The sequence below is a fragment of the Pongo pygmaeus genome, chromosome 22 (assembly GCF_028885625.2).
Source record: "Pongo pygmaeus isolate AG05252 chromosome 22, NHGRI_mPonPyg2-v2.0_pri, whole genome shotgun sequence".
In the NCBI taxonomy this organism is placed as follows: Eukaryota; Metazoa; Chordata; class Mammalia; order Primates; family Hominidae; genus Pongo; species Pongo pygmaeus.
The window spans coordinates 47288083-47298795 of record NC_072395.2 but is presented as its reverse complement, the minus strand read 5'-3'; the positions used below and the strand labels follow the sequence as shown (position 1 = coordinate 47298795).

Genomic DNA, 10713 nt, shown 5'->3' with positions numbered 1-10713 from the left:
CTTATTATCGTGGGTCAGGTGCTCTCCCCTCCCACCTCCCACTGGCAGTGTCCAAACCCCTTGTCTGTGTGGCAGAGGGGGGATGCCATGGTCCATCCCTTAGCAAGAGACAGCAGGAGCCAAATGAATCTTCAACAAAGATATCTAACAAATTGGTGCATTTATTATTGAATAGGTAATACATATATGGTTAAAAATATTTAAAGCATAAAAATATTTAGTGAGAGCTCTCCCTCCCACACCTTCCATATATCTACCTGGTTCTCTCCTCCAATAGGTAACTCCTCTTCTTAATTTCTTGGACATTCCACTGGTGTTTTAAATGCTTACAGTGGCAAAATCAGATATATATATGCTTTGTCTCAATTTTTTCATACATGGTAACATGCTCTCTTCTTTACCTTTTTCATTTAACAACACACTTAGAGAGCTTTATACATCAGTACATAAATAGCTTCCTTGTTCTTTTTCACAGCTGTGTAATACTCCATTGTATATGTATATTATAATTTTTTTTTTTTTTTGAGATGGAGTTTCGCTCTTGTTGCCCAGGCTGGAGTGCAATGGCACAACCTCTGCTCATCGCAACCTCCACCTCCTGGGTTCAAGCAATTCTCCTGCCTCAGCCTCCCGAGTAGCTGGGATTACAGGCATGCTCCACTATGCCTGGCTAATTTTTTGTATTTTTAGTAGAGACAGGGTTTCTCCATGTTGGTCAGGCTGGTCTCGAACTCCCGACCTCAGGTGATCCATCCGCCTCAGCCTCCCAAAGTGCTGGGATTACAGGCGTGAGCCACTGCGCCCAGCTTGTATATTATAATTTTTAACAGTTTTATTGAAATATAATTCATATACCATAAAATTCATCCATTTAAAGTATACATTCAATTCTTTTTGTATATTCACAGATTGTGTACAGCCAGCACCACAATTTTAGAATAGTTTTATTAGCCTTCCAAAAATGCTATATACCCTTAGTTATCTACTTTCTATCTTTGTAGATTTGCCTATTCTTGGCATTTCATATAAATGAAATCCTACAATATGTAGTCCTTTGTGACTGACTTATTTTATTTAGCACAATGTTTGCAAGGTTCATCCATGTTATAGCATATAGCATATATCAGTACCTCATTCCTGTTTATTGCTGAATAACATTCCATTGTATAGATAAACCACATTTTATTTATTCATTCATCAGTGGATGGATATTTGGGTTGTTTCCATTTTTTGCTATTACAGATAATGCTGCTTTGAACATGTGTGTTCAAGTTTTTGTGTGAACTTGTTTTTATTTCTTCTGGGAAGATACCCAGGAGTAGAATTGCTGGATCATATGGCTTATTTTATAACTTACTTATCCAGTACCCCATTGATGGAAATTTCATCAAATTGTATCTTAAAAACCAGCAACCATCACAAACGTGGCGGGTTAGAGTCCTAGAGTGAGGATTAGGAAGAAATGGAGCTGGAAATAATGGCTGGATGATTGAACTTGCCAGTCTTCCAACTTTTCCTTTCCTGCTCCTGGGGAAACTTTACCCCCAGACACTTACTCTAGCACTTTCCAATTAAGCCTACCTCAACTCCAATGGGGTCTGTGACTCTGGGAAAGAAAAGAGCCATTTCTCACCACCTGGCACAGGAGCCCACTGCCTACTGACCCCTCAGGGAAAGCCCGAGGCCCCTCAGGTGTGTCACCCTGGGGGTGTCACTCCCTTCCTGTCTGGGTTTCCTCATCTGGAAGACTGTCCAGAGGAAGCTGGTGACTCTTGACCATGGAGTTTCCTGGCCCTATGATGACAGATCTCTGCCACACCTGGCCATCTGCCACACCTGCAACAGGTGCAGAACACAGGGGAATTCAATAGCCATCCAAGCTCTAAGCTGACAGCCAGCCTCAGGGAGATCTTCTGGCCACCTCAGTTCATGATGGGACCTGGGAGAGCTGGAGATTCCTTAATACTAGCACGTTTTAAAAAATTGTTTTGATTTAGAACTTCTTAACAAGTCAAAGCTGGGAAGTGCTTTCTGTTCTGATGCAACAGAAGACACAGCAAATCAGATCCTCTGATTAATTGCATGAAAGAAAAGTCATCCACTTACTAAGTTTCTGTTTGGTGCTGCCCTAAGATTGTTGGAAGATCATATTACTCCCCACTCTGGAAACTCAGTGCAGCTCAACTGCAGTAGGACTGATCCTTCCCTAGGAGACGGAGTTCTCCTTTCATCATCTTCCCCTTCTGTGCATGGTAGCCGCTTGAACTTGCCCCTCCAAGAGTCAAGGACAAGACCACCCCATGGAATGTGAGTACTCAGCTACAATGCAAGGATGGGCAGTTTGAGATTTACTTACATATTTCAGGTCATTAAATTACAAGTACAAAATGGCACAGAGGAAAAAGTTTCTCTCTTCTACAGGATATGTTTATCCATTAAGATACAACCTAACTTACTTTCACCTTTGTAAGAAAGATAAAATGTAATGTATTGCAGTAATTAATATAGTGAGTTTCTTTCATGTAGAAAATGGACTGGTTTTTAAATAATTTAATGTTCTGTGTGTAGTTCTTAGTTGGGGATATTTTATTTGTATTTGAATATATTGCATCATTCTATGACAATTTCTAGAAAGTTCTATGAGTTTATACATGTGTTCTGAGTTTCAGTAAGTTCTCTTGCCCTAATATAAGGATATTGTGTTCTTGTTGGGTTGATTTGCTATCTGTTTGTTTGTTGTAATAATTACGGGAATTTTTCACCTTCCTTATTACTTTAATGTCTCAAACCATTCCACCAAACAATGGTGTAAATTTATGCTTGTGGTGTTGTTTCTTGCGAGTGACTAATTTTATGTAATTAAATCTGTTCATTTGTCCTGGGCTTTGTCACATGTAGTTTGAAAAGTAATTTTTAAATAGTTTCTTCCTTCATCTAAAAGTAATAAGCTCATTCACTCATTCTGGCAACTAACTATAATAAAAAATACTGGCCTCTCTGAGTCTTGCGTTAGCAAAATGAATTAGCAACAAACAAACAACTATCAAATGGGAAGCATTTTGGAGCACCTTTGTTCTACCCAGCAGGCTATGAGATTGATCCTATGATGTGTTTTTAAATACATCTGTGTTCACATAGAGCAAGAAATGGGGGTTTGAGCCAGTAAGGCCGCACTGGGAAACGTCTCACAGGATTGCACTCTACATCTCTGGTTTTCATTGTTTCATTTTCTCCACCAGCTCTCCAAGTAGAGAAAACAGTTTTGAATTAAACACCAATTGAGATCTTAATCTTCTGGTCTTACAAGGGCACACAAAGTGTTTACCCAGGGGCACTTCACCAGTGACTCCAGAAAAGTGCCAACTTGTACACTCTTTCTTTTCAAAAATAAGTACACTTGGTACTAAGTGTACAAAAGGGCATACAGTGAAAAATATATCTTCTTCCCCCAGGTTTCTTCCCCAGAGGCAATTGCAGATACTAATTTCTTATTCATTCTTCCAGAGATGTTTTATACATACAAAATCTACAAGCAAATAACATATAACTCCCCCTTTTTTACAAGTGGTGTTGCATAGCGTATCACCATTAGCTTATTTTTTCACTTATTAACATTCAGTACAGTAAAAAACTCCTTATTGTTTTTTATGACTGCATAGTATCCCACTGCATGGAGGTTCCAAATGTATTTCACCATTTCTCAGTTGGTGCTGTTCAAGCTTCTCCCAAGCATTGGTCACCACAAGCGGGACTGCAATGACTAACCGTCAGCATGTATTGTTTCTAGATGTTCTGGAGCATCTTTAGGATATCTATCTATCTATCTATCTCCTAGAGATAGAATTGCTGAGTCAAAGGCAAGTGCATTTGTAATGCTCATAGATCTTGTCCGTGTGCCCTCCATGTTGGTTGTGTGAATTTACCAGCAATTATACAATTAAAATTCTCCTTGGAAAAAAAATGTCAAGTGTGAATATGAACATTTATTTGTTGACATTTTAAAAATGCCAATCCTGACACCCTGAAATGCAGAGGCACTTATTTCTTTTCTTTAAAAAAATTTTTTTGGAGTCAAGTCCACGCCACTGCCACCTTTGCTCCCAATTTAGACACCTTTCTTTGAAGCTGACTGGCTCCTCAGTGGACAAAAAAAGCCATTTTTTTGTTAATTTATTCTGAAACATCATGAATTTGCAAATCCAATAGGTAACAAAATGGCATCTAGTTACTATCTTAATTTGCATTTTTCTTATATGAGTGATATTGAGAAGCTCTTCTTATGTCGAATATTCATTTTTTCCCTATGAACTATTTGTCCATATCTTTTGCACATTTTTCTACTGCAGTTTTAAACTTTTTCTTACAGAACTGAAGGCTATTTAGAAAATCAGTGATATAAGTTGCACTTTGTCATCTGCCTGTTGGTTTTATGGTATGAAATAGCTTAAATTTTTTTATGTAGTTGAATTTTATTTCTATTTCTTCTTTTTTTCTTCTGAATTTTTGTTATGCTTAAAAGAATATTCCACTCTGAGATGACAAAGAAAAAATCTGCCATGCTGTACTCTAGTACTATAAATTATTTCACTTTTTGTGTTAAAATATTTTTTTTATCTGGGCTGTTTTTTTTTTTTTAATCTGGACCGATTTATCTGGTCATATGGTGGAGAGATGTGGATCTAATGCTATTTCCCCCAATGCTACATATTGAATAATTCGTCGTTTCCCACCGATCAGAAATGCTCCTTTATTAGCTAGCTATCAAATTCTAATTCCTAACTATTGATGCTGTTTTTACTCTGTTTCATTGGTCTGCTTGCCTGTGTTTTCAGCATCATACTATTTTAGCTGTTGTAGTTTTATTTTTTATTTTTTTATTTTTTAAGACAGAGTCTTGCTCTGTCACCCAGGCTGGAGTGCAGTGGCCCGATCTTGGCTCACTGCAACCTCCACCTCCTGGACTGAAGTGATTCTCCTGCCTCAGCCTCCCTAGTAGCTGGAACTACAGGCGTGTGCCACCACGCCTGGTTAATTTTCGTATTTTTAGTAAAGATGGGGTTTCACCATTTTGGCAGGGCTGGTCTCGAACTCCTGACCTCAGGTGATCCACCTGCCTCAGCCTCCCAAAGTGCTGGGATTACAGGTGTGAGCCACCATGACCAGCACTGCTGTAGTTTTATAGGGAGAGTTGTACCTGGTTCTGAAGAACCCCCAACCCACACACTCTGCAAAGCCCAGCAAGTCCCAGCTGGGCTGTGTGCATATAAAGCTTTCATTCATTGAAAAAAATGTAAATTAGTTTTTATGGCTGGCTGATTTAAAATTTGTGGCTAGGCTAATTCATTAATCATTCTTTTTATTCAGATTTTTTTTCTAATTAGTCTTGACAGTTGATTTTTCTTTTTCTTTTTCTTTCTTTCTTTTTTTGTTTTCTGTTTTTTGTTGTTTTTTTTTAAATAGGGTCCCATGCTGGAACGTAGTGGTGTGAACACAGCTCACTGCAGCCTCAACCTCCTGGGCTCAAGCGATCCTCCGGCCTCAGCCTCCTGAGTAGTTAGGACCACAGGCTTGCACACCACACCTGGCTAATTTTTTTATTTCTTGTAGAGACAGGGTCTTGTCATGTTGGCCAGGCTGGTCTCAACCTCCTGGGCTCAAGCAGTCTTCCCACCTTAGCCTCCCAAAGTGCTGGGATTATAGGCATGAGACACCACGCCAGGCCAACAGTTGATTTTTCTAAATGAATAGTTTATTGATTTCACAAAGAAATCCTATTGCTGTTTTTATTGCAATTATGTTTGTTGTATAAATTATTTGAGGGATAACTGACATCTTTATGATGTTGTGTCTCCTATTCAAGAACTTAGTGTTTTTCTGGGCACAGTGGCTCCTGCCTGTAATCCCAGTGCTTGGGAGGCTAAGGTGAGAGGAGCTCTTGAGACCAGGAATTCAAAACCAGCCTGGTCAACATGGCAAGACCCCATCTCTACAAAAAAAAAAAAAAAAAGAGAGAGAGAGAAAAAAGATAAAAATTAGCCTGGCATGGTGCTGCATGTCTATTTGTGAGGCTGAGGCAGGAGGATCGATTGAGCCCAGGAGTCTGAGGCCGTAGTGAGTTATGATCATGCCACTGTACTCCAGCCTGGGTGACAGAGAGAGCCTCTGTCTCTCTAGAAACAAACAAACAAAACAACAACAACAACAAAAATAGTGTTTTGGACTCTTTTGATTTTTAAAAATATATTGACATACCTGTTGTTACACTCCTGCTCATGCCTCAGAGAAGGCCTCTTTGAGCAGCGCCACATTTTCATGGATATGAGGGCTCCATTCTCCTTGGTGTGGCCAGGCAGCCCTCAGCCCAGGACGCTGGATCTCATCCAGAACTCTCTGTTTCTCAGGGGCCAAGTGGACTCCCCATGAAGCCTCCAACCAGACCCAGGCCAGCACCCTCCTGGGGCTCCTGCTGGGTGACCACACGGAGGGGAGGAATGACACCAACTCCACCAGGGCTCTGAAGGTGCCAGACGGAACTAGCGCTGCCTGGTATATCCTCACCATCATTGGCATCTACGCGGTGATTTTCGTCTTCCGGCTGGCCAGCAACATCCTCAGAAAGAATGACAAGTCCTTAGAAGATGTTTATTACTCAAATCTGACCTCTGAACTCAAAATGAAAGGGCTGCAGGGCAAGGTCGCCAAGTGCTCCACACTGACTATCAGCAACAGAGCTGTGCTGCAGCCCTGCCAGGCCCACCTGGGGGCAAAGGGCAGGAGCAGCGGGCCCCAAACCACAACCCCAGAGACCCCCTGAGAGTCAAGGCCAGGAGGCCTTCCCCAGGGCAGCCCCAGACTTCTTGGAGGGGAGCAGGTTTGGGTTTACTTGGAGCCCTTGAGGGGGACTGGGGGTGCATCATTGACAAGGGGTGCTTCTGGCTGCTAGTTTGTGACCAGAGCTAGCCACCCAGTTCCTTCTCAGGCTTCCAGGTGCTTCGAGAAGAGAGAGCGGGGCAGCGGTTTCTAGCCAAATTCAGTCTTCACTAGCAAAAGCTGTGCTCTGGGGAGGAGCACTGTTCCACCGTTCTCGGAGGAATCCGGGAGACTCCTGGGGGCATATAAGGAGGTGACCCCTTGTCATGGAAAGAAGAGTGAACTTGGAGTCAGTCCTGGGTTAAAATTCAACTTCTGGGGAGTCACATAAACTGAGCAGCTAGTTGCTCACCTGAGACATCTAGGGTTTGGAGACAGATGGTTTTAAAAGGCTATTTTATTTGAAAGACCCTGGCTTGAATATAGGACCAAAGTTGTTAATATCAGAAGTTAGAAATTCTTCATTTTCATTGAAAGAATTAGGTATGTCAAAAAAGCATTAGAGCTGGGTGTGGTGGCTCATGCCTGAGTCCCAGCATTTAGGGACCCTGAGGCAGCAGGATCACTTGAGCCCAGAAGATTGAGTCCAGCCTGGGCAACCTAGGGAGACCCCGTTTCTACAAAAAAAAAAAATGTTTTGTTTTGTTTTGTTTTGAGATGGAGTTTGCTTTTGTCGCCCAGGCTGGAGTGCAATGGCACCATCTCAGCTCACTGCAACCTCTGCCTCCTGGATTCAAGCAATTCTCCTACCTCAGCCTCCTGAGTAGCTGGGACTACAGGCATGTGCCACCACGCCTCGCTAATTTTTTTTTATTTTTAGTAGAGATGAGGTTTCACCATTTTGGCCAGTCTGGTCTCAATCTCCTGACCTCGTGATCCACCCGCCTTGGCCTCCCAAAGTGCTGGGATTATAGGCACGAGCCACCGCGCCCGGCCAACAAATGTTTAAAACACATTAGCCAGGCATGTGCCTGTGGTCCCAGGTACTTGAGAGGCTGAAGTGGGAGGATTGCTTGAGCTTGGGAAGTCGAGGCTGCAGTAAGCTGTGATCATGCCACTGCACTCAAGCTTGGGTGACAGAGTGAGACCCTGTCTCAAAAAAAAATTTTTTTTAAGAAAAATTCATTAATTTTGGAGTCAAAAGAACCAAACTCTAGTCTGGATTTGATTATCAATCACTCTGGTGTCCTTTCACACATCACTTCGCTTCTCTAGAACTTAGTTTCCATACAGATAAAATGAGGCTAATGATGTCAGATCTGTCAACCTTACCAAGTAGATGAGATCTAATGAAACCATGCATGTGAATGTATTTTGAAAAGTAAAATAAGTATGTAAATATAAGCCTTGTTGTGGTAAGTGGTGGTGGTGGTGACTGGTGGTTCTAGGTGATGCTGATGGTTTTGGTGGTGGTGATGGTTTATGTTGATGGCGGTGTTGGTGTTGGTGATGTTATTGGTGGTGGTTATGATGTTGATGGTGGTGGTGTAGGTGGTGGTGGTTGATGTTGGCATTAATGGTGGTGGTGATGATGCTATTCTGAAACAGGAAGTGACTAATTCATTGACAATTAGTCTCTAAGCAATGGCTGTATTTTCTTGTTCCACAAGAGAATTCCGTCTGCATGTCAGTTGATGACCTGCGCTATCAACTGAATCCATGAGATTTTACCTGTGGACACTTCTAGATTTCCTTACATTAGATATCATATGCTTCACTCAAGTGGTTTACAAATACCTGTTACTTATATACTTTTCTTTGTCTAAAAAAGAAATAAGATCTTGTCTAAATGATTGATTAACTTAGGGAGATTCTGATTAACAGAATTTCTACAAGTGGCTTTCAGCAGGCAAAGAGAAAATTATATTTTGTACCAATTTATATTAAGTTCATCCAGTTCAGCTTTTGGAGATGTCCCTGGGGCTAGAGATGAAATATCTTTTTCTTGTCCACAGACAGTGGTCTACAGTTCACCCCATGAACTCATAAAGGTCAGAATTAAACCCTGAGCTTTGTTTATGGAGGGTGAGATATATTTCTTTCTCTTTTCACATTTTCCACATCATTACCATCATCATTGTTGTCATCATCATTGTCATCATCTTACAGGTTGAAAACAGAAGGGTTAGTTTATTTATATAGTTTATATAGGCTTTATGCATATGTTTGAGATGCTTACAGGGCAGGACAAAACAGAAGACACAAAGGTAGACAAAAATGTAATCCACAGTCATAGGAATACAGAATGCATTCAAATGGGGCTGAATGGTCAGAACTTAGGTGAATCTGAGGATAGGAAGTGTGAATTGGCACAATCTCCCCTTGTTGGTTGCCCCTGCAGCGTGCATTTCCCCCTTCTCTAATCCAGCTGCCCCGAATTTTCATTTGAGGACCCATACAGCTCTAGGAAAGTTGAAACTACCCCCAGTTCAAGAATTGGAATAAGTTTCAAATGAGAAAGCTGACTGAAAAATAATTTTTAAAAAATAATAATAAATGTTTTAAGAAGTGGGAATAAGAGGCCTAGATTGATCCAGTCGTTGCATCCCATCTCCTGGCCTCATTGCTTGGGACCAGGATGGACACCTGACCCTAAGCGAAACAACCCAATAAGAGTGACCAGGAGAACTTTAATGGGGAATTCTGGAACAAAAAAGCTTTCTCTGGCTCTGGATGGTGTTAAAAGCAGATCTGAGCCTGGAATTGTTACGGGAATGGGATCCTGATCCAGACCCCAAGGAAGGGTTCTTGAATCTTGCACAAGAAAGAATTCAGGGCAAGTCCATAAAAGTAAAGTGAAAGCAAGTTTATTAAGAAAGTAAAGAACAAAAGAATGGCTACTCCATAGGCAGAGCAGCAGCAGGGGCTGCTTGATTGAGTACACTATGGTTATTTATTAACTGTATGCTAAACAAGGGGTGGATTATACATAAATTTTCCAGGAAAGGGCCAGGGATTTCTCAGAACCCTCAGTTCTTTCAGACTGTATAGGGTCTCCTTTTAGACCATATAGGATAACTTCTGGACATTGCCATGGCATTTGTAAGCTGTCATGGCACTAGTAGAAGTGTCTTTTACCACACTAATGCATTACAATTAGCATATAATGAGCAGTAAGGACGACCAGAGGTCACACTAATCACCATCTTGGTTTTGGTGGGTTTTGGCTGGCTTCTTTATTGCATCCTGTTTTATCAGCAGGGTCTTTGTGACCTGTATCTTGTGATATCAGTCCTGCTGGCCTCCTGTCTCACCCTGTGACTAAGAATGCCTACCCTCCTGGAATGCAGTCCAGCAAGTCTCATCCTCATTTTACACAGCCTTTAATCAAGATGGAGTCGCTCTGGTTTGAAAACCTCTGACAGAATTGCTGGATCCATTTTGCCACGTGAAGAAAGCCAACTTGAAGGCAAAAACCCAGCATTTAGAGGGGAGAAGAACTAGGAAATTACAGAGACCAGAGCCTGTACCAACTGTACCCAGAGCTTTCATTTACAACTGGAGTTTTTCAGTTTGTGAACCAATGAGTTCCTTTTATTAAGTCTGTTGGAGCTAGGCTTTTGTTCCTCACAACCAAAAATATCCTAAATGATACCATTGGATAAATGATTTTCTGAAGGAAGTGGGGCTTGAAGTCAAATTTGAAAAGAGAAGATGTGTGATGTGCTGTGTGGGAGGCTGGGATCATTTTTTTTCACCATGATTTTTATATTTATAGGCTTTTATATTTATAGGGGAAAAAACAGATTCGGTACACTTCTTACTTCAGCTCAATGATCATTTGTAGGACTTCTCATTGCTTGACCTCTCAAAGAGCACTCAGTGAGACTCTGTACCGTTTAA

General features: G+C 41.3%; 1 protein-coding gene across 1 annotated transcript; it reads left to right on the top strand.

Annotated features, from left to right (window-relative positions):
- The first annotated feature begins 2188 nt into the window (after window positions 1-2188).
- Window positions 2189-7316, top strand: SMIM34 (small integral membrane protein 34). Its single transcript, XM_054468876.2, has 2 exons — window positions 2189-2307; window positions 6402-7316. The coding sequence occupies exons 1-2, from the start codon at window positions 2301-2303 to the stop codon at window positions 6812-6814; spliced, it is 420 nt and encodes a 139-aa protein (XP_054324851.1). The 5' UTR covers window positions 2189-2300; the 3' UTR covers window positions 6815-7316.
- The last annotated feature ends 3397 nt before the right edge of the window (window positions 7317-10713 follow it).